The 23,255-nt window shown below is 48.3% G+C and overlaps 2 protein-coding genes across 3 annotated transcripts in view; both read right to left on the bottom strand.

Annotated features, from left to right (window-relative positions):
• LOC128695431 (paramyosin, long form) overlaps window positions 1-23,255 on the bottom strand; it is a 122,022-nt gene that overhangs the window by 9,545 nt on the left and 89,222 nt on the right. The window lies entirely within an intron of this gene.
• On the bottom strand, window positions 11,319-13,963 carry LOC128695432 (paramyosin, short form). The gene has a single exon (XM_053786041.2). It carries the CDS (start codon window positions 13,695-13,697, stop codon window positions 12,057-12,059), a length of 1,641 nt encoding a protein of 546 aa, XP_053642016.1. The 5' UTR covers window positions 13,698-13,963; the 3' UTR covers window positions 11,319-12,056.

The following is a 23,255-nucleotide window of genomic DNA, read 5'->3' as shown; positions in this document are numbered from 1 at the left end:
ACTGTCTTGGTTACTGCCCTGGCTACTGTCTTGGTTACTGCCCTGGCTACTGTCTCGGTTACTGCCCTGGCTACTGCCCTGGTTACTGCCCTGGCTACTGTCTTGGTTACTGCCCTGGTTACTGCCCTGGCTACTGTCTTGGTTACTGCCCTGGCTACTGTCTTGGTTACTGCCCTGGCTACTGCCCTGGTTACTGCCCTGGCTACTGTCTTGGTTACTGCCCTGGTTACTGCCATGGCTACTGTCTTGGTTACTGCCCTGGTTACTGCCCTGGTTACTGTCCTGGCTACTGTCTTGGTTACTGCCCTGGCTACTGTCTTGGTTACTGCCCTGGTTACTGCCCTGGTTACTGCCCTGGTTACTGTCCTGGCTACTGTCTTGGTTACTGCCCTGGTTACTGTCTTGGTTACTGCCCTGGTTACTGTCTTGGTTACTGCTCTGGCTACTGTCTTGGTTACTGCCCTGGCCACTGTCTTGGTTACTGCCCTGGCTACTGTTCTGGCTACTGCCCTGGTTACTGTCCTGGTTAATGTCTTGGTTACTGCCCTGGCTACGGTCTTGGTTACTGCCCTGGCTACTGTCTTGGTTACTGCCCTGGCTACTGTCTTGGTTACTCCCCTGGTTACTGTCCTGGTTACTGTCTTGGTTACTGCCCTGGCTACTGTCTTGGTTACTGCCCTGGCTACTGTCCTGGTTATTGCTCTGGTTACTGTCCTGGTTACTGCCCTGGTTACTTCTCTGGTTACTGCCCTGGTTACTCCTCTGGCTACTGTTCTGGTTACTGTCTTGGTTACTGCCCTGGTTACTGCCCTGGTTACTGCCCTGGTTACTGCCCTGGTTACTGCCCTGGTTACTGTCTTGGTTACTGCCCTGGTTACTGCCCTGGTTACTTCCCTGGTTACTGCTCTGGTTACTGCCCTGGTTACTGCCCTGGTTACTGCCCTGGTTACTGTCCTGGCTACTGCTCTGGTTACTGCCCTGGTTACTGCCCTGGTTACTGCCCTGGTTACTGCCCTGGTTACTGCTCTGGTTATTGTCTTGGTTACTGCCCTGGTTACTGCCCTGGTTACTGCTCTGGTTATTGCCCTGGTTACTGCCCTGGTTACTGCCCTGGTTACTGCCCTGGTTACTGCTCTGGTTACTGCCCTGGTTACTGCCCTGGTTACTGCTCTGGTTACTGCTTTGGTTACTGCCCTGGTTACTGCCCTGGTTACTGCCCTGGTTTCTGCTCTGGTTACTGTCTTGGTTACTGCCCTGGTTACTGCTCTGTTTACTGCCCTGGTTACTGCCCTGGTTACTGCCCTGGTTACTGCCCTGGTTACTGCCCTGGTTACTGCCCTGGTTACTGCCCTGGTTACTTCCCTGGTTACTGTCTTGGTTACTGCCCTGGTTACTGCCTTGGTTACTGCTCTGGTTACTGTCTTGGTTACTGCCCTGGTTACTGCCCTGGTTACTGCCCTGGTTACTGCCCTGGTTACTGTCTTGGTTACTGCTCTGGCTACTGATCTGGTTACTGCCCTGGTTACTGCTCTGGCTACTGCTCTGGTTACTACCCTGGTTACTGCTCTGGTTACTGCCCTGGCTACTGCCCTGGTTACTGCCCTGGTTACTGCTCTGGCTACTGCCCTGGCTACTGTCTTGGTTACTGCTCTGGCTACTGCCCTGGCTACTGTCTTGGTTACTGCCCTGGCTACTGTCTTGGTTACTGCCCTGGCTACTGTCTTGGTTACTGCCCTGGCTACTGTCTTGGTTACTGCCCTGGCTACTGTCTTGGTTACTGCCCTGGCTACTGTCTTGGTTACTGCCCTGGCTACTGTCTTGGTTACTGCCCTGGCTACTGTCTTGGTTACTGCCCTGGCTACTGTCTTGGTTACTGCCCTGGCTACTGTCTTGGTTACTGCCCTGGCTACTGTCTTGGTTACTGCTCTGGTTACTGTCTTGGTTACTGCCCTGGCTACTGCCCTGGCTACTGTCTTGGTTACTGCCCTGGTTACTGTCTTGGTTACTGCCCTGGCTACTGTCTTGGTTACTGCTCTGGTTACTGTCTTGGTTACTGCCCTGGCTACTGTCTTGGTTACTGCCCTGGCTACTGTCTTGGTTACTGCCCTGGCTACTGTCTTGGTTACTGCTCTGGTTACTGTCTTGGTTACTGCCCTGGCTACTGTCTTGGTTACTGCCCTGGCTACTGTCTTGGTTACTGCCCTGGCTACTGTCTTGGTTACTGCCCTGGCTACTGCCCTGGCTACTGTCTTGGTTACTGCATGTATAGATACAATAAAGCACCTTAATTACTGGGAACGTTTGAAGTCCCTTAACTTGTACTTTTTGGAACGAAGGCGAGAAGGATACATTATAATCTACACCTGGAAAACCCTAGAGGGTATATTCTCAAATCTGCACACAGAAATCACTCTTCGAAAGCAAAAGACTCGGCAAGAGGTGCAACACCTCCCCCCCCCCAGTGAAAACCAGGGGTCCCACGAGTACACTAAGAGACAACACAGCATGTGTCAGGGGCCCAAGACTGTTCAACTGCCTCCCAGCATACATAAGGGATATTACCAATAGACCCCTGACTGTCTTCAAGAACTCACTGGACAGGCACCTTTAGTCAGTACCTGACCAGCCGGGCTGTGGCTCGTACGTTGGTTTGCGTGCGGCCATCAGTAACAGCCTGGTTGATCAGGATACTAGTAGTGCCAGGAGAGAGGGTAGAGGCACTGTATGTGCTGGTGCCTGGGGTTAGTTACTGGTAGTGCAAGGAGAGAGGGTAGAGGCATTGTGTGTACTGGTGCCAGGGGTTAGTTACTGGTAGTGCCAGGGCAGAGTCCTGCTGGTTATTTCTGTGTGGCACTGTGCCAGTCTTTCCCAGGTATTTTTATGACTCTGGCTCTACTGCGCTAAACGGCAGCACACCCACGACTCTGAAATAACGTGTGTGTGTGTGTGTGTGTGTGTGTGTGTGTGTGTGTGTGTGTGTGTGTGTGTGTGTGTGTGTGTGTGTGTGTGTACAAGTATCATTGGGATATATTTACATCAGTTGAAGATTTGATTGTAAATAAAGTTATGCTCTGTGTAGAGCTTTATCGAGTCATGTTTCTGCGTGGAGCTTCATCATGTTTTTCTGTGTATAGAGCTTTATGACATGAAGCGCTAAACTCGTTTGAGTCATTAAGCGCAGCAAATCCTCCATCCTCTAAGAGAGGTCAGCATCCACTGACAGCATCCAGCTGCTTCCTCTCGCGTCTTGTTGACGTTGCTGCCAGACTCCCTCTCGTATCCTTCCCGCTGGTCTACCTATCCCCCTATTCTCTTTCCCCCGCCGTATCCTCTTGCTTTTACCTTGTGTTATGTCTCTTAGTATTTACTCTTTTCTCTCTCCTCTTAAGGATAATTATTTCTATCCCCATTCTTCTCATATTCTCTCTACGGTTCAATGGTATAGAGAATCATTGCACAGCATCTCTGGGAGTCTCTTTAGATGACTAGAAGTTAGTGGGGTTCCTTCTCCGCTGAGAGCTTGAAGTCGGCTCCTCCGGGCGCTGCACTCCCATCCGCGACACCGTGATGCACGCCGTCAGAAGAGAGAAGCAGCGAGTCCAGTGCTGCGAGTCAAGGGATACCGCAAGGCAAGGATTACTGGTAGACAAGGTATGCCGCAAGTCGAGGGATACCACGAGACAGGAACAGGAAAAACGACTAAACGGGAAACTTTCCTGGCCGGTGACCTCCCTGGCAGGTGACCTCACTGGCAGGTGACCTCCCTGGTAGGTGACCTCACTAGCAGGTGACCTACCTGGTAGGTGACCTCCCTGGCCGGTGACCTCCCTAGCAGGTGACCTCCCTGGCAGGTGACCTCCCTGGCCGGTGACCTACCTGGCCGGTGACCTCCCTAGCAGGTGACCTACCTGGTAGGTGACCTCACTAGCAGGTGACCTCCCTGGTACGTAACCTCCCTAGCAGGTGACCTCCCTAGCAGGTGACCTCCCTGGCCGGTGACCTCCCTAGCAGGTGACCTCCCTGGTAGGTGACCTCACTAGCAGGTGACCTCCCTGGCCGGTGACCTCCCTAGCAGGTGACCTCCCTGGTAGGTGACCTCCCTGGCCGGTGACCTCCCTAGCAGGTGACCTCCCTGGTAGGTGACCTCACTAGCAGGTGACCTCCCTGGCCGGTGACCTCCCTAGCAGGTGACCTCCCTGGTAGGTGACCTCACTAGCAGGTGACCTCCCTGGCCGGTGACCTCCCTAGCAGGTGACCTCCCTGGTAGGTGACCTCACTAGCAGGTGACCTCCCTGGCCGGTGACCTCCCTGGTAGGTGACCTCACTAGCAGGTGACCTCCCTGGTACGTAACCTCCCTAGCAGGTGACCTCCCTGGCAGGTGACCTCACTGGCAGGTGACCTACCTGGTAGGTGACCTCACTAGCAGGTGACCTCCCTGGTACGTAACCTCCCTAGCAGGTGACCTCCCTGGCAGGTGACCTCCCTGGCAGGTGACCTCCCTGGCAGGTGGCCTCCCTAGCAGGTGACCTCCCTTGTCGATGACTTCCCTGGCAGGTGTTGGCAGGACTACAGCTCCTGGACCCTGATGCCTCCCTTCAATTCTCTTTTATAGCCATCCCTTAAGGGTAGTTAAGACAGTCTCTCAAGTGGCTTGATGATGCTCGGGTATTGTATTCAGGAGAGAAAGAGAGAGAGAGAGATAGATAGATAGAGAGAGAGAGAGAGAGAGAGAGAGAGAGAGAGAGAGAGAGAGAGAGAGAGAGAGAGAGAGAGAGAGAGAGAGAGAGAGTCGATAGGCAAGTTGCCAGAGGCAATCTTAATGAGAGCAGGAAATTCGACCCCTGTCAAGTGACCAGAGAATCTTACTAGTGTAACCCACACTGTATTCCCACTGAAGGACTGCAACGAGGAATATATATATATATATATATATATATATATATATATATATATATATATATATATATATATATATATATATATATATATATATATATATATATACATATATATATTCCTCGTTGCAGTCCTTCAGTGGGAATACAGTGTGGGTTACACTAGTGTAACACTGTTGGTGTGGTTCGGACATTTATAGAGGGTGGAATGAAATAGATTGACTTGGAGAGGGTATAAGTGTGTAGTAGAGGGGAGGCAGGGTAGTGGTCAGCCTAGATTGTTGACCATTATGCCAATGGAAGCCTCGTGAGGATCTGGTGACGTCAGAGCAGTGTTCTCCGCACCTATCCTCACGTTCCGTCCATCGTAAGTGCGCCCTGTCCTTCGGGATAATATATAACGAATATTGGTACATCGATTTAGATACAGCTGTATACAGGTACTGTAGAGGTACAGGTACACAATGTTAAGTGACTGCAAGCAACGATTGCAACATGGTGATTGCAACTAGCTTAGTGGATTACAACCCAACAGGGTTAGGCTGTTATGTAGTGATAGGGAATAATCGGAAAATTCATGAATTGTCTGGTTATGAGGTCTTAATAATGGGAATACCATGAATCATAAATAACCAAGGTACAGATATTATAATTGATACTAAGAATATCGGTAGGCAGCACTTAGGAATATGTGAAGAGACTTCCAAACACTTCAGTACCTCCGGAAGGTATTGTATTTAAGTTGGCAAATGAGTTCAAGGTATATCTTGTTGACGGCGACTAGATATACCTTAGGCTGGCTATTACATCTACTGTTATACTGTTTCCCGCTTTCTGTAAACTTTCAGGCCCTCTTCTACCCTTCCCCATACGTGGAAGAGTTGGGAGAGTGGGTGGGTAGGAGGCAGAGGGACCAGTGCCTCTCATATCTCAGAAGCTGTACCTGGTGTCACCAGGCTAACTCTGAGGAAGCATCCCCCCATTTCTTCTGTTGCTAATGTTGCAACGTTGCATAGCTCCTGATGACGCGGGGAGACGTGTGAAAGTGCTTGAGCTGAAGAAAGTAAACGTGGTCATGACTACGAGAGTAAGCGTGGTCATGACTACGAGAGTAAGCGTGGTCTTGACTACGACAGTAAGCGTGGTCTTGACTACGACAGTAAGTGTGGTCTTGACTACGACAGTAAGCGTGGTCTTGACTACGACAGTAAGCGTGGTCTTGACTACGACAGTAAGTGTGGTCTTGACTACGACAGTAAGCGTGGTCTTGACTGCGACAGTAAGCGTGGTCTTGACTGCGACAGTAAGCGTGGTCTTGACTGCGACAGTAAGCGTGGTCTTGACTGCGACAGTAAGCGTGGTCTTGACTGCGACAGTAAGCGTGGTCTTGACTACGACAGTAAGCGTGGTCTTGACTACGACAGTAAGCGTGGTCTTGACTACGACAGTAAGCGTGGTCTTGACTACGACAGTAAGCGTGGTCTTGACTACGACAGTAAGCGTGGTCTTGACTACGACAGTAAGCGTGGTCTTGACTACGACAGTAAGCGTGGTCTTGACTACGACAGTAAGCGTGGTCTTGACTACGACAGTAAGCGTGGTCTTGACTGCGACAGTAAGTGTGGTCTTGACTGCGACAGTAAGCGTGGTCTTGACTGCGACAGTAAGTGTGGTCTTGACTACGACAGTAAGCGTGGTCTTGACTACGACAGTAAGTGTGGTCTTGACTACGACAGTAAGTGTGGTCTTGACTACGACAGTAAGTGTGGTCTTGACTACGACAGTAAGTGTGGTCTTGACTACGACAGTAAGTGTGGTCTTGACTACGACAGTAAGCGTGGTCTTAACTGCGACAGTAAGTGTGGTCTTGACTACGACAGTAAGCGTGGTCTTGACTACGACAGTAAGTGTGATCTTGACTACGACAGTAAGTGTGGTCTTGACTACGACAGTTAGTGTGGTCTTGACTACGACAGTAAGTGTGGTCTTGACTACGACAGTAAGTGTGGTCTTGACTACGACAGTAAGTGTGGTCTTGACTACGACAGTAAGTGTGGTCTTGACTACGACAGTAAGTGTGGTCTTGACTACGACAGTAAGTGTGGTCTTGACTACGACAGTAAGTGTGGTCTTGACTACGACAGTAAGTGTGGTCTTGACTACGACAGTAAGCGTGGTCTTGACTGCGACAGTAAGTGTGGTCTTGACTACGACAGTAAGCGTGGTCTTGACTACGACAGTAAGTGTGGTCTTGACTACGACAGTAAGTGTGGTCTTGACTACGACAGTAAGTGTGGTCTTGACTACGACAGTAAGTGTGGTCTTGACTACGACAGTAAGCGTGGTCTTGACTACGACAGTAAGTGTGGTGTTGACTACGACAGTAAGTGTGGTCTTGACTACGACAGTAAGTGTGGTCTTGACTACGACAGTAAGTGTGGTCTTGACTACGACAGTAAGCGTGGTCTTGACTACGACAGTAAGCGTGGTCTTGACTACGACAGTAAGTGTGGTCTTGACTACGACAGTAAGCGTGGTCTTGACTACGACAGTAAGTGTGGTCTTGACTACGACAGTAAGCGTGGTCTTGACTACGACAGTAAGCGTGGTCTTGACTACGACAGTAAGCGTGGTCTTGACTACGACAGTAAGCGTGGTCTTGACTACGACAGTAAGCGTGGTCTTGACTACGACAGTGTGGTCTTGACTACGACAGTAAGCGTGGTCTTGACTACGACAGTAAGTGTGGTCTTGACTACGACAGTAAGCGTGGTCTTGACTACGACAGTAAGCGTGGTCTTGACTACGACAGTAAGTGTGGTGTTGACTACGACAGTAAGTGTGGTCTTGACTACGACAGTAAGCGTGGTCTTGACTACGACAGTAAGTGTGGTCTTGACTACGACAGTAAGCGTGGTCTTGACTACGACAGTAAGTGTGGTCTTGACTACGACAGTAAGTGTGGTCTTGACTACGACAGTAAGTGTGGTCTTGACTACGACAGTAAGTGTGGTCTTGACTACGACAGTAAGCGTGGTCTTGACTACGACAGTAAGCGTGGTCTTGACTACGACAGTGTGGTCTTGACTACGACAGTAAGCGTGGTCTTGACTACGACAGTAAGTGTGGTCTTGACTACGACAGTAAGCGTGGTCTTGACTACGACAGTAAGCGTGGTCTTGACTACGACAGTAAGTGTGGTCTTGACTACGACAGTAAGTGTGGTGTTGACTACGACAGTAAGTGTGGTCTTGACTACGACAGTAAGTGTGGTCTTGACTACGACAGTAAGTGTGGTCTTGACTACGACAGTAAGCGTGGTCTTGACTACGACAGTAAGTGTGGTCTTGACTACGACAGTAAGCGTGGTCTTGACTACGACAGTAAGCGTGGTCTTGACTACGACAGTAAGCGTGGTCTTGACTACGACAGTAAGCGTGGTCTTGACTACGACAGTAAGCGTGGTCTTGACTACGACAGTAAGCGTGGTCTTGACTACGACAGTAAGCGTGGTCTTGACTACGACAGTAAGTGTGGTCTTGACTACGACAGTAAGCGTGGTCTTGACTACGACAGTAAGCGTGGTCTTGACTACGACAGTAAGCGTGGTCTTGACTACGACAGTAAGCGTGGTCTTGACTACGACAGTAAGCGTGGTCTTGACTACGACAGTAAGCGTGGTCTTGACTACGACAGTAAGCGTGGTCTTGACTACGACAGTAAGTGTGGTCTTGACTACGACAGTAAGCGTGGTCTTGACTACGACAGTAAGTGTGGTCTTGACTACGACAGTAAGCGTGGTCTTGACTACGACAGTAAGCGTGGTCTTGACTACGACAGTAAGCGTGGTCTTGACTACGACAGTAAGCGTGGTCTTGACTACGACAGTAAGCGTGGTCTTGACTACGACAGTAAGCGTGGTCTTGACTACGACAGTAAGCGTGGTCTTGACTACGACAGTAAGCGTGGTCTTGACTACGACAGTAAGCGTGGTCTTGACTACGACAGTAAGCGTGGTCTTGACTACGACAGTAAGCGTGGTCTTGACTACGACAGTAAGCGTGGTCTTGACTACGACAGTAAGCGTGGTCTTGACTACGACAGTAAGCGTGGTCTTGACTACGACAGTAAGCGTGGTCTTGACTACGACAGTAAGCGTGGTCTTGACTACGACAGTAAGTGTGGTCTTGACTACGACAGTAAGCGTGGTCTTGACTACGACAGTAAGTGTGGTCTTGACTACGACAGTAAGCGTGGTCTTGACTACGACAGTAAGCGTGGTCTTGACTGCGACAGTAAGTGTGGTCTTGACTGCGACAGTAAGCGTGGTCTTGACTACGACAGTAAGCGTGGTCTTGACTGCGACAGTAAGCGTGGTCTTGACTACGACAGTAAGCGTGGTCTTGACTACGACAGTAAGTGTGGTCTTGACTACGACAGTAAGCGTGGTCTTGACTACGACAGTAAGCGTGGTCTTGACTACGACAGTAAGCGTGGTCTTGACTGCGACAGTAAGTGTGGTCTTGACTACGACAGTAAGCGTGGTCTTGACTACGACAGTAAGTGTGGTCTTGACTACGACAGTAAGCGTGGTCTTGACTACGACAGTAAGCGTGGTCTTGACTGCGACAGTAAGTGTGGTCTTGACTACGACAGTAAGCGTGGTCTTGACTACGACAGTAAGCGTGGTCTTGACTGCGACAGTAAGTGTGGTCTTGACTACGACAGTAAGCGTGGTCTTGACTACGACAGTAAGCGTGGTCTTGACTACGACAGTAAGCGTGGTCTTGACTGCGACAGTGTGGTCTTGACTACGACAGTAAGCGTGGTCTTGACTACGACAGTAAGCGTAGTCTTGACTTAAATCATTTTTGGGTCATAAACACCTACATGGAAGTTCTCTCTTAATAACTGTTATTGTTGTCTTGTTGTATTTTATTGAACGTATCTTAGTGTTTTCTTCAACCCTGAGGAGCCCCTGGGAGAGGCAGATGTTACACTTTAACCCTGAGGAGCCCCTGGGAGAGGCAGATGTTACACTTTAACCCTGAGGAGCCCCTGGGAGAGGCAGATGTTACACTTTAACCCTGAGGAGCCCCTGGGAGAGGCAGATGTTACACTTTAACCCTGAGGAGCCCCTGGGAGAGGCAGATGTTACACTTTAACCCCAAGTTAAAATAGTAGATTAGAAGATAACCAGGGTAGTGTAAAGTAAGGAACCCCAGGGTAGTGTAAAGTAACGAACCCCACGGTAGTGTAAAGTAACGAACCCCACGGTAGTGTAAAGTAACGAACCCCAGGGTAGTGTAAAGTAAGGAACCCCAGGGTAGTATAAAGTAACGAACCCCAGGGTAGTGTAAAGTAACGAACCCCAGGGTTGTGTAAAGTAACGAACCCCACGGTAGTGTAAAGTAACGAACCCCAGGGTAGTGTAAAGTAACGAACCCCAGGGTAGTGTAAAGTAACGAACCCCAGGGTAGTGTAAAGTAAGTAACGAACCCCAGGGTAGTGTAAAGTAACGAACCCCAGGGTAGTGTAAAGTAACGCACCCCAGGGTAGTGTAAAGTAAGTAACGAACCCCAGGGTAGTGTAAGGTAACGAACCCCAGGGTAGTGTAAAGTAACGAACCCCAGGGTAGTGTAAAGTAAGTAACGAACCCCAGGGTAGTGTAAAGTAAGTAACGAACCTCGGGGTAGTGTAAAGTAAGTAACGAACCCCAGGGTAGTGTAAATTAAGTAACGAACCCCAGGGTAGTGTAAAGTAAGTAACGAACCCCAGGGTAGTGTAAATTAAGTAACGAACCCCAGGGTAGTGTAAGGTAACGAACCCCAGGGTAGTGTAAAGTAACGAACCCCAGGGTAGTGTAAAGTAAGTAACGAACCCCAGGGTAGTGTAAAGTAAGTAACGAACCCCGGGGTAGTGTAAAGTAAGTAACGAACCCCAGGGTAGTGTAAAGTAAACAACGAACCCCAGGGTAGTGTAAAGTAAGTAACGAACCCCAGGGTAGTGTAAAGTAACGAACCCCAGGGTAGTGTAAATTAAGTAACGAACCCCAGGGTAGTGTAAATTAAGTAACGAACCCCAGGGTAATGTAAAGTAAGTAACGAACCCCAGGGTAATGTAAAGTAAGTAACGAACCCCAGGGTAGTGTAAATTAAGTAACGAACCCCAGGGTAGTGTAAAGTAACGAACCCCAGGGTAGTGTAAAGTAACGAACCCCAGGGTAGTGTAAATTAAGTAACGAACCCCAGGGTAGTGTAAACAACGAACCCCCTGATTGAGAGAGAGAGAGAAAACCAGCATTCCTTACTGATCTGAGGGAGGTAGGGATGGAGGGAAGGAGTGAGGGAAGTAGTGAGAGAAGTGAGCAAGAGATCTATCTTTACTCTCTCCCTCGCAGGTTGTCTGAATCATACACATAGTAATGTGTTATAAAAACATTTATTTATATACCACAATGTCAGGATATAATGTGTACATAAAAGTATATATACCAATCAATAAAAAGTATATGTAACGAGTAGCTTTTATAAATAAAATACCTGCAAGCCACACACATATATTGCTTGACCGCACGAAAATAAATTTTAAACAAGTGTATCGTAAAATGAAACAGAAATATTTCGTAAAACTTCGTCGTTTGTTCGTACTGTTTAAACATTACAGTTCGTTCTGACAACACTAGGCAGCAGGGAACACAGTTCGTGGTGGTCAACACTGAATACAACGTCTCCATAAGAAGAGAATCTGGTGAGGTCTGGTCCACACAGCTCACACACAGATTGATCTTATCCACTAAGCACAAACTCACTGTTCATTAATGTTTTTTCCAGCTCACTTCACCACCTCGGGCTTTTGAGAAGACCGAGGTGTTGAGTAAACATTGGGAGGATTGTGGAACTGTTCGGAGAGACAGGTTGTATTCCTGGGGACTCCTCTGGACCGATAGTGGTGAGACCGAAGGCGTTCCTTGGTTCCCTCGGGGGTCGTGTTCTGACGGTGATGTGAGCGAAGATTTCTGTGGGTTCCTCTTGTGTTGTTTCGACGTGGGGAGGGGGGTTGGGAGCAAGTGTTGTCAGGTGGTAGCGAGCGGCAGGAGCGTCTTCTTGGATGCCGGGAATAGAGTATATATTTCTAGGATAGGGATTAGGCTTGGTGGTCTAGTACCCGAGGAGGGTGCTCCTGGCGCGGGCCCTGATGTTGGCATACCTCACACGGTTACTGAGTGATGGGTGCTCCTCAATGGGCTTCCTAGCTCTCAGTTCACAGTAATCCTTGAAGGCGTTGGTGTTGATGTTGGAGCGAGGAGCCGGGACTTCGGCGTCAATATCGTAGCGACGCTGGCAGGCGCCTTTCGTAGCCAGAGTCTTCGCCATGTAGTCGATGTTGAGTTCGGTGAGGGAGGGAGGCACCAGGAGTTCGCGGTCAGCTGTGTCGGGACGAGGCTTGAATACATTGACGAAGCGAGCTCGGCTGTTGATCCTTCGCTGTTCACTAGTTCGAGTACCCAACTCCCCAGCCTTGTTAAGGACGCGAGCGTACACGTCGGAGATCACTTCATCCTGCAGCAGTGGCTCCCTGGGCTTGGCGGTTACCCTCTCGCGTTTTGGCAAGAGTATGGCTTGCTTTGGCTTCCTGCAGGTTTTCACTTCATCGTAGTCATCTTCCTCGTCATCCCGAGCAATGGAGCTGGGACGAGAATAACTTCTGCGAGCGGCAAGTTGTGCCCTTAACATGTCCAGTTCAACGTTGGTGTCTGTACTCTGCAGGCGCTCCGTCGTATGAAGGTGCCTCATGTCGTCCACGCGGCTGCTCAGCCCATGCACCTCATCGTCTAAGCTGCGCAAGCTTGCGCGCAGTTTGTTCCTGGCACTGTCCATTTCCGTGAGCTCGTTTACACATTCCATCATATTTTTTAGCTCCTCATCACGGCGAGTCCTATTCCGGAGGATCGTGTCGTATTCAACGGTGTCAATTTTCCGGGGGTCATTAGCGGAGGAGGCGTACTGGTCAGCGCGCTGACTGATGTGTCTCATCTGACTGTAAATATGATCGACAGTGTCTTCGAATTTTTCGTCCAACATCTTCATCTTTTCCCTACGCGCTGCCAGTTCGTTCTCGTGCTCCATCCTGCTCTGGGCGAGGGTTTTCACAACACTGGCAAACTCGGAGGACAAATCGTCGAGATAGCGTGGTCTTGGCGTGAGTTCTCGGTAGTAAACGGCCTTGACGGGAGTTGGCGGACGGTAGTCTACATAGTCTACATCCTCAAACTCTGCTGCCTTCTTGTGTAGTTTACGATAGTCTACCACGTACGATTTTTTGACACTTTGAACCCACTTTCTTGTCATAGACCAGTTGGTGTGTGTTCTTCTCAACACGTTACTCACTCCTATGGCATCGTTCTGCCTAATCTGCGTACGGATCTTTTCCCCCTTGTCGATATATTTGTCAATATCGCTATTCTTGTACCACCTGAAGGGCTTGTCGGCCGCGTGTTTGGTCATGCACCGCTCCTCGATCATGGGAAGGTGGACGTCATCTTTGTTGACTGGTTGCCCATCATCTTTCGCATCGAGGTACTCAATCATGGGCTGATAACTTTGCACTCCAAAACCAAAATTGGTTGCGTAAACGTAACTAGGAGGTTTCTTCCAAGATCCATATCGCCTCCTTCTAGCCTTACGTTCTTCTTTTTCGATTTCTTGTAGTTGATCTGAGAGGGTGAGGGGCGCGTCTCCCCCCTCTGTTACCTCAGTAGCTGGCGGCTCTTCCACGTTATCCACTACGTTATCTCCCATCTTCCCTTCTTTTCCGCTTCCTGCTAAATTTGGGTTATAACTCTGTCCAATCAGGAGACGAGCTGGGCCGGCTCCCCTTCCCAAATCTCGGCCTCGGAAGCTGCTTCGTGGACGGAAGTGGAGTGTTTGCGAAGCCCAAGTTGTGCGGTCCGAGCCGAAGACCTCCCACCGCCCACTAGTGTGTCCTGCGAGCTTATGGTCAGAGGCCGGAGTGGACACTGGTAGTGGGTGGAGAAGCGTTTTGGCAGGCTGGAGGTGGTGTCATGCCTTCCCCACCCCCACCTCAGGTATGTCAAGTGCCAGACCCCGTTGGGGGGTAGTATCGCTACCTTCATCCAATCACAGCGTTCTGCTCCCCACCCCCATGTATTATGGGGGTGAGGACAAGACCGCAACATCACACCACCTCAAAGTTTGACTAACACTTCTTTCACTCCCACAGTTATGGATATATTCCCAAATTCTGACTGAAGTTCCCGAATGATGTAATGTCAAGTGATGCAGGTGCACGTCCAGGAAAATTCAGTGAGCTTTTCAGTGAGGAAAAGTGATAATCAGAAAGTTTTCACAGTGCCAGAATGACACTTACCCCACCACCCCCTCTGTACTCCCTGCCAATCTATCTCCCTTATCTCTCCCGTCCATCCCGCGTCTCTGCACTGCACCTGCACTACGCCTGACCCCGCTCTTGCGTATGTCTGTCTCTGACAGTGTCAATCACAGGCTACTACAAAGGTGATGCCACCTGTGTAGTAAACAAAGGCAGTCAGTAGATCTTTGGGCAGTTTGTTTAGGGAGAGTTTAGACTAAATCAAAGAACGTAAGTAGCGGATTTTATTGTTCAAACGAATGTTTGCTTACAGAGTCACTCGCACTTGCGCCTTGGCAGTGTCTAGTGTATTTACCATACGAATAATAAACAATTATTTTTCATTATCAAGTGTTAGATTATTTGATATGATACTCTTTGAGTGAAGAATGTCTTACACTCGGATGAGTTTAAAAATTTATGTCGGTCTCATTGAAACTGTGAACCACCACCTCATGTCTCGTAAGATTTACGTCTTAGTCTGTGTATCATCTGTGTCTCTCTGTCCTGGACCTTCTCCAGTCTTATTTTCTTGTTAAATCGTCAGCCATTTTCCATCAAGGCAGACTGATCCGGAGAAGGAATCATATGCACCATTATTCGTTCACTAGCTGGCTTTCCAGACATGCGGAGATATTACAATTAAAATGTTCTGCCAAACTGCAGCATCCTCACCTATCCTTCAGAGTGCAGACACTGGACTTCCCACCTCCAGAACCACATCATCTCCACCTATCCTTCAGAGTGCAGACACTGGACTTCCCACCTCCAGAACCACATCATCTCCACCCATCCTTCAGAGTGCAGACACTGGACTTCCCACCTCCAGAACCACAACATCTCCACCCATCCTTCAGAGTGCAGACACTGGACTTCCCACCTCCAGAACCACATCATCTCCACCCATCCTTCAGAGTGCAGACACTGGACTTCCCACCTCCAGAACCACATCATCTCCACCTATCCTTCAGAGTGCAGACACTGGACTTCCCACCTCCAGAACCACATCATCTCCACCCATCCTTCAGAGTGCAGACACTGGACTTCCCACCTCCAGAACCACAACATCTCCACCCATCCTTCAGAGTGTAGTCACTGCACTGCCCTCCAGGACTCAAGTCTGACTAACTTATTTCCATAAAAATCTTCCTGAGCTTCACCATACACACACACACACACACACACACACACCTACAAAACAGTCCTTAAAATGACTAAAACTACGCACAAAATTCCATAATAAACACCTACAACTAACATTGTGAGAACGATTTTTCCTGGTCGATAGTGGGAACGTTCTACCAATAACGTCTACCAATAACGTCTACCAATAACGTCTACCAATAACGTCTACCTGTAAGGTTTATCTTGTCAAAATCTGGCACTTTAACACAGCATTTATTTTTAGTGTAACTATTTACATTATAAATAATTTGATAAAAGAAATAGCTTTTACAATGTGTATAAACATATGTTGGTGGTGTGTGTTTAGTAAGGCGAGCACACGAGCACGGCTGTGCCCACACGTACACATGTACGTGTACGTGTGGTAAGTAGGTAAGCTGGTTAGGAAGGAGTGTTTCTGGGCCTCCGTGAGGATTTACCACTTAATTAAGGGCTTAGGTGTTGTGACGGCAGGTGTTTGACAGCAAATGTGATAGCAGGTGTTACGGAAGGTGTGACAGGTGTTGTGACAGCAAGTGTTGTGACAGCAGATATTGTGACAGCAGGTGTTGTGACAGTAGGTATTGTGACAGCAGGTGTTGTGGTAACAGGTATTGTGACAGCAAGTGTTGTGGTAACAGGTGTTGTGACAGCAGGTGTTGTGAACGCAACACAAGAGTAAGTAACGAGAGATTCAGTTGTTAGAACCGCAACAAAAGCATCTTTATAAGATAGATCAAACGCTGAAGATCTGACGCCACCAGCATCACCACCGGCGGCTAGCGGGTCTCCTGGCCCACACACACCACCGGTGATGCCTGTCTTAGCCACAAACACCACTGGTGGTGCAAGTCTTGGCCAGACCACCACCACCACCACCACCACCACTACCACTGGGGAAGTCTTCCGCCTTGACACTTTTAGCGAGACCTGAGATGTCAACAACAATTTACTGTGCCTGTTATGTTGTGGGTATTTGTGGCAGCCGGGCTAGTGGCATGTCCACAGGGGCTAGTAGCATGTCCACAGGGGCTAGTAGCATGTCCACAGGGGCTGGTAGCATGTCTACACATCCAAGCAGAGGATGCACTCACATCTTTACATACTTATCAGGCACTCGCGTGAGGTAATGTCCTCTAAGACACACTCATGCACATCCTCATTCACTCTTGTTCATTATTTTTGTTCTCCCTTCGATGTTTTGAAGCGCAAATCAAATATTTTAATCTTTTTTTTCTTTTCTCTTGCCCCCTACCTCTCTCTCTATTCTACACTCTTACTTTTCTTTCTATTTCTCATTTCTTCCTCTTGCACTCCTTACCACGCGAGCACAAGACCAAGACAAGGTGTTATTACACTCCTTCAACACTTCCTCCAACATCCTGTGTTTCCTCCAACACCCATACTTCATCCCTCACACTACAACACCTCCGCCTTTCTTCCCTATCCCACGTTCTCTCCCTCCCCAATACACCCATATTATTAAAATATGCAGTAATTGTGAACAAGCGATTCAATATGCAAAGGAACCCCTGGGGGAGTTGAATGATAACTCCAGGCCTTCCGTGTTGCAATCAACACATCAGGAGCTTGCAATGGTGCAGGAAAGGGAGGAATTCCAAGCAAATACGGTCGAATCGAGCAGGCACACTTCCTCCGAGTTGTGCTGTAACCTTCGACCACTTACAAATTTTGATGTGACTATAAGAAGTCAATTAGGTTTATTGTAAACACTCGCATGTGTTGTCTCTTAGATTTCAGCTTAACAGAACTCTTAAATCTTTGTCCTATTCTGTTAAGATTCGACATTGTTTACTACGTAGGTGCTGTGGTCACTTTCTTCTCCCTAGTACTCGAACCTTATAGCTGTCCTCATTGAACAGCATCTGTCACTTTTCTGGCCACAACATCAACTTATCCAGATCATCCTTCATGTCTCCAGGTGTCTGACTCAAGTTAATAAGACACGTGTGCAGCAGTTAGGTAACTTTATTCCGAAACGCGTCGCATACACAGTAGGCTTCTTCAGTCGAATACAGAGGAGACTCATAAATTGTGGATCGGCCTGCGTGTATGTCATGTCTGTCCACTGTCTCAGTTGTGTTTGTTGGTCGCGAATAGTGAGGGTTCCGACACTGACTCCCCTGCTTAACGCCGTTTGTGGCTGGTCCCCATACCGATTTCTTCCCATTTATGCAATCTTTTATTACAATTATGGTATTCCATGCTGGTAAGATAAGGAATTAGACTTATGTGCAACACCTGGGTACCTTGAAGACATTATATCAACACCTGGGTACCTTTGCTTGAAGACATTGTATCAACACTTGGGTATCTTTGCTTGAAGACAGTATCAACAAGTGACTTTATCAGATTAATACAAAATCTTCCGTGATCAAAAATTATCTGTGTATTGGAATGAAAAAAAAAAGGGCCACTTGTTTGTGAAACGTCTTCAAATATTGCTACCCATTCAACCTGTTGTTGACTTTTCGAACATAAGAATGGAGGAACACCGCGGTAGCCCTACTGGCCCTTAATTAGTCAGGTATTTCTCACATACAACCATTCCCACCCACATATTTCCCCATGTCAGGAGAATATCTTCTCCGGTACCATGTGTCACTACTTTCTTCAGCAGTCTCCTGTATAGAATTCTACGTCAGGGTCATATATACAACGTTGTAGTCTCTCTGTGCCGCCGCCACAGAATTACTGGAGACAGGTTGTCAAACTGAGTTCTTTATCCGTACGTACAGAATCTTCGTTTCTGTTGGTCACCAGGACAGTTACCACGTACGGTCTTCCCTACAGTGAAAAATCCTTCAGCCATACTCTTCTACAGTGACCGCCACAGCCACACCCTTCTACAGTGACCGCCGCAGCCAAACCCTTCTACAGTGACCGCCACAGCCACACAATTCTACAGTGACCGCCACAGCCACACCCTTCTACAGTGACCGCCACAGCCATACCCTTCTACAGTGACCGCCACAGCCACACCCTTCTACAGTGACCGCCACAGCCACACCCTTCTACAGTGACCGCCACAGCCACACCCTGACCCCCACAGCCACACCCTGACCCTCACAGCCACACCCTGACCCCACAACAGCCACACCCTGAACCCCACCACAGCCACACCCTGGCCCCCACCACAGCCACACCCTGACCCCATCACAGCCACACCCTGACCCCACCACAACCACACCCTGACCCCCACCACAGCTACACCCTGACCCCCACCACAGCCACACCCTGACCCCCACAACAGCCACACCCTGACCCCACAACAACCACACCCTGACCCCCACCACAGCTACACCCTGACCCCCACCACAGCCACACCCTGACCCCACAACAGCCACACCCTGACCCCCACCACACACTGAGAAGCTAGTAATGTAACTTTACACTGTAGTATCTGCCAAGGTGACCTCTCCTGTCTCCCTCATCCCCCTCACCCCCACCATCACCCCCACCATCACCCCCACCATCACCCCCACCATCACCCCCACCCTTCACCCCCACCCTTCACCCCCACCCTTCACCCCCACCCTTCACCCCCACCCTTCACCCCCACCCTTCACCCCCACATCTCTGGCTCACACTGTACATCGAACACCACACCCTCCCCCTCTCACCCCTTCCTCAACCCCCTCCCATACCCCCCTTCACCCCCCACTCATATCCCCCTAAACGTTATTAATAAATCTATTAAAAAAATAATTCAAGAAACTACTTTTAAAAATAATTTTAAGTCATTTGAGTTTTAAACATAAATTTGAGCTTCTGTTGGCTCTTCTACCTATTCTCTGAAGATGTGAAAGTTACCACATGAAAGCGCTCACTGTGGTGTGTTAGTGGGGGTGTGGGTGTAAGTGTGGGGGTGTGGGTGAGGGTGCTGGTATGTGGGTGCGGTGTGGGGGCTGGTGTGCGGGTGTGGGTGCAGGTGTGAGGGTGTGGGTGTGAGGGTGCAGGTGTGAGGGTGCAGGTGTGAGGGTGCAGGTGTGAGGGTGTGGGTGTGAGGGTGCAGGTGTGAGGGTGCAGGTGTGAGGGTGCAGGTGTGAGGGTGCAGGTGTAGAGATGCAGGCGTGGGGGTGTGGTTGAGGGTGCTGGTATGTGGGTGCGGTGTGGGTGCTGGTGTGCGGGTGTGGGTGCAGGTGTGAGGTTGCTGGTATGTGGGTGCTGGTGTGTGGGTGCTGGTGTGCGGGTGGGTGCAGGTGTGGGTGTGGGGGGTGTGGTTGCGGGGGTCGTCCATGTATTGTGCCAAGGTCAACCAAATTGGCTTCCGCAATATAACTGGAGCATATTTCTTCTGATCATAACTGTTGATTCAGTTTAATTCCTTCAGTGTTCATAACTTGGTAACGCATCTTCGAGCGGTTTTAAACTTACTGTGCTTGTGTATTTTAGTACACTGGTCTCTCAAGGAGACTGTCCACTTCTGTTTACCTCAACTACTGGTGTGTGTTTACAAAAATGAATCAAACTTAGGCTGTGTTTATCCGAATTTTCAATTTGTTTTATGGGGAAAAATGCGACGCTTGATTTATAAATACCTCTTCCTATTAGTTTCAGATATCTGAAACTAATAACAGCACTAATAGGAGCACTAAGCACTCTGCGCTTAGTGCTTCTCTAGCATCGCTTCCTGGAATTGCTAACGCGTTCAGCACCAGATATAAATCTTTTTAGATTTCAGCGAACTTGAGTTCATTGTTGTTTGTGGAATGTGGAGTGGTCGTTCCTTCACACGAGGTGGTCGTACGTTCATTTCCTGTTCGACACACAGGGCACAGACGAGGAGCAGACTTCTGGAACCATTTTCTAAATACATTATTACTGCAGTCAAAACTGAGCGCTAAACCCACAAGGGTCACTCAGCCCTTTGTATATAGAGACACGACAATTTGTGTGTTGTCGTAGGGGGCAGTTGCGACAAATCTGGTTGCAGTGGTAATTACAGTCATCAGTGTAATAACCTGGGGTGACTCCTCCACTCGCTTACTCTCTCCATTAGAGCGAGAAGTTGCTCGTAATCTATCATAAGCATCGTAGTGTGACAATGGCTACGGCAGCAACCTGACCTCTACTCGTCCCACCAAATAACCAAGTCGTGTACGTGTTTCGACATTAAGAAAAACATCGTTTACTAATATCTATAAGAAGTAAAGAAATGATATAATATTATCAGGAGTGTTCACATGTAATGGCTGTTTTAGGCTTCCATCTTTAGTAATCTAGAGGGACCGTACATTACACTGGCTTTAGGTAAGATTACATTATTAAAGGTATCTTTTAGTCTGTCATTAACGCGTCCGCCTGTTCCGTTTTCTTTTTACAAAACAACTTAAGTTGTTAAAGGTCAATGATATTTGGCGACAGTTATTCCAGATGCAGATAAACTGTGCAGAATATTTATATATCTACTCAAAAAACGGTCCCATCAATTGGATTAAGATTTCAGTGCTGATGTACGGGAACCAGGGCTAGATTCTAGGGGGGGGGGGAGGGAAATGACATGTAAAGATGCCCTATGATATTTTAAATCCACTTATGAACATCCTACATTGATAATCTCCAAAAATGACTTGAAGTTACTGGATACTGTTACTGACATGTTCTCCACTTGTATGGTACGAGTTTATATTATAATGGGAGGTTACTAAGGTAGCAAGATGGTGGATGACTCATTACATAGTAAGGTCAGCATGGTAAGGTCAGCATAGTAAGGTCATTACTAGAATTTAGTGTTCAAGATATATTTATTGAGTTATTTAATTTACCGGGGGATTTATTCAGATGAGGGTGATTTCCAAGGTTATGGATCATCATTTCCCAAGTGTGCATCCGGGTTTTAAGGTATTTTTTTCCTTTGCTTTCATCAATTCCTTCCCTCCCTCGCCAGAAATAGTCTCTCTTTCTCCCCCGCTACGACCCACGCAAGACATCACGACATCAATATCTTCGTTCAGACTTTAACGCCAAATAAATCTAAGCGGAAAGGAATTCCGAATGCGAAGTTAGTGGAAGTAGAGAATTAAGCTGTTAAATACTTTCAGGTTGTGCTTGCTTTATGAGAGAGGCAGACTTTGGTGCCTGTAGTCTCTCTCTCTCTCTCTCTCTCTCTCTCTCTCTCTTTCTTTCTTCATTGCATAATTATCTTCTTTGCCCAGGTGTTCTATGACCCGTATTATAATAATAAGTTTTGTGGTCTACCGTTTATTTCTGTGTCCTTGTTGCCCGAAATGTTTTGCATATTTAAGTGGCTTCCTGCATGCACACTTAAGTGTCTTTCACTCTTGTTGAAATAAAGAATCTTTAATCTTTTGTGGTTTATGTATATATTATAGTGAGCAATAAGGTTCCAATATGCAAAACAACCACTGTGAAAAATAGTGAAATTTGAGAAGTTACGAAAGCGCTTGGAATTCCACTGTTTTTTCACAGTGGTTGTTCTGGATAATACACTGTGTATAAATGTACATTAAAGCCACGTTATCCCCAGATTTCCCCACTGTGGAGTGGTTGGGAAGGAGAGAGGCGTGGGGGGCGTCGTGCCCTGTCCCACCAAGTTGTTGCTGTTGGTGCTGTTTATGCTGGCGGTGTATATTTCTCTGCGAAATAATACATAGAGCATGTTTCCAAAAGAATGAGGGATATGTGTGCACCTGGTCTCCCAGGCAGCCACGCGGGGGAGCTATGACTTTTGTGCGTGGGAGAATTAAAGTGTGCCGATTTTTCATGGGAGAGAGAAAGAAGAGTGGGTGACAGAGTCCTCAGACCCAGCCTTGCCAGGGTATCTGATTACATGTACAAATGAGGAATTGTTTCATGTACTCAAATGTACTCGCTTAATTGTGGTTACAGGGGTCGATTCATAGCTCCTGGCCCCGCCTCTTTACTGGTTGCTACTGACACGTGTACGCGGACACTCACTCCCACACAAGAGGTACGATGGAGCTCACGGAGCAGCGAAAGAGTGGTTCTAGTAGTAACCAGTGAACAGGCGGAGTCAGGAGCTGTGAATCGACCCCTGCAACCACAAATAGGTGAGTACACAGGGACGCAAACACAGGAGGACTTGAAAGGGGGTGATAGTGACACAGTTTAAATTAATAGGCCCAGGATCAAGGGGACACATGTGGAAGCTGAAGACACAGATGAATCATGGTGATATCAGGAAGCATTTCTTTAGTCACGGAACACTTGAAAAGTGGAGCGAGTTAGATGAGGCGGTGGTGGTAGAGGCAAATCAATATACAGCTTCAGGAGTGGATATGACAGGCACAAGAAGCCAGAAGTCAGTGATGCGGGGCCAGGAGCTAAGTCTCGACCCCAGTAAAGGCAAATTGATAAGACACACACACACACACACACACACACACACACACACACACACACACACACACACACACACACACACACACACACACACACACACACGGTGCAAAGGTTTGCAACAAGACTAGTCCCAGAACTAAGGGGGTATGTCCTACGAGGAGAGGTTAAGGGAAATCGACCTGACGACACTGGAGGACAGGAGAGTTAGGGGAGATATGATAGTGACGTATAAAATGCTGAGAAGAATTGACAAGGTGGACAGAGACAGGATGTTCCAGAGATGAGACACAGCAACAGGGGGTAACAATTGGAAGTTGAAGACTGAGATGAATCACAGGGATGTTAGGAAGTATTTCTTCAGTCACAGTGTTGCCAGAAAGTAAACTGATGTAGCGGAGGCAGGATTCATACATAGCTTTAAGAAGAGGTATGGTAAAGCTTGTGCTGACTTAACACAG

Source organism: Cherax quadricarinatus, chromosome 50 (assembly GCF_038502225.1).
Source record: "Cherax quadricarinatus isolate ZL_2023a chromosome 50, ASM3850222v1, whole genome shotgun sequence".
Taxonomy (NCBI): domain Eukaryota; kingdom Metazoa; phylum Arthropoda; class Malacostraca; order Decapoda; family Parastacidae; genus Cherax; species Cherax quadricarinatus.
Note: the sequence above shows the minus strand (reverse complement) of the source record. Positions and strands in the feature narration are given on the sequence as shown.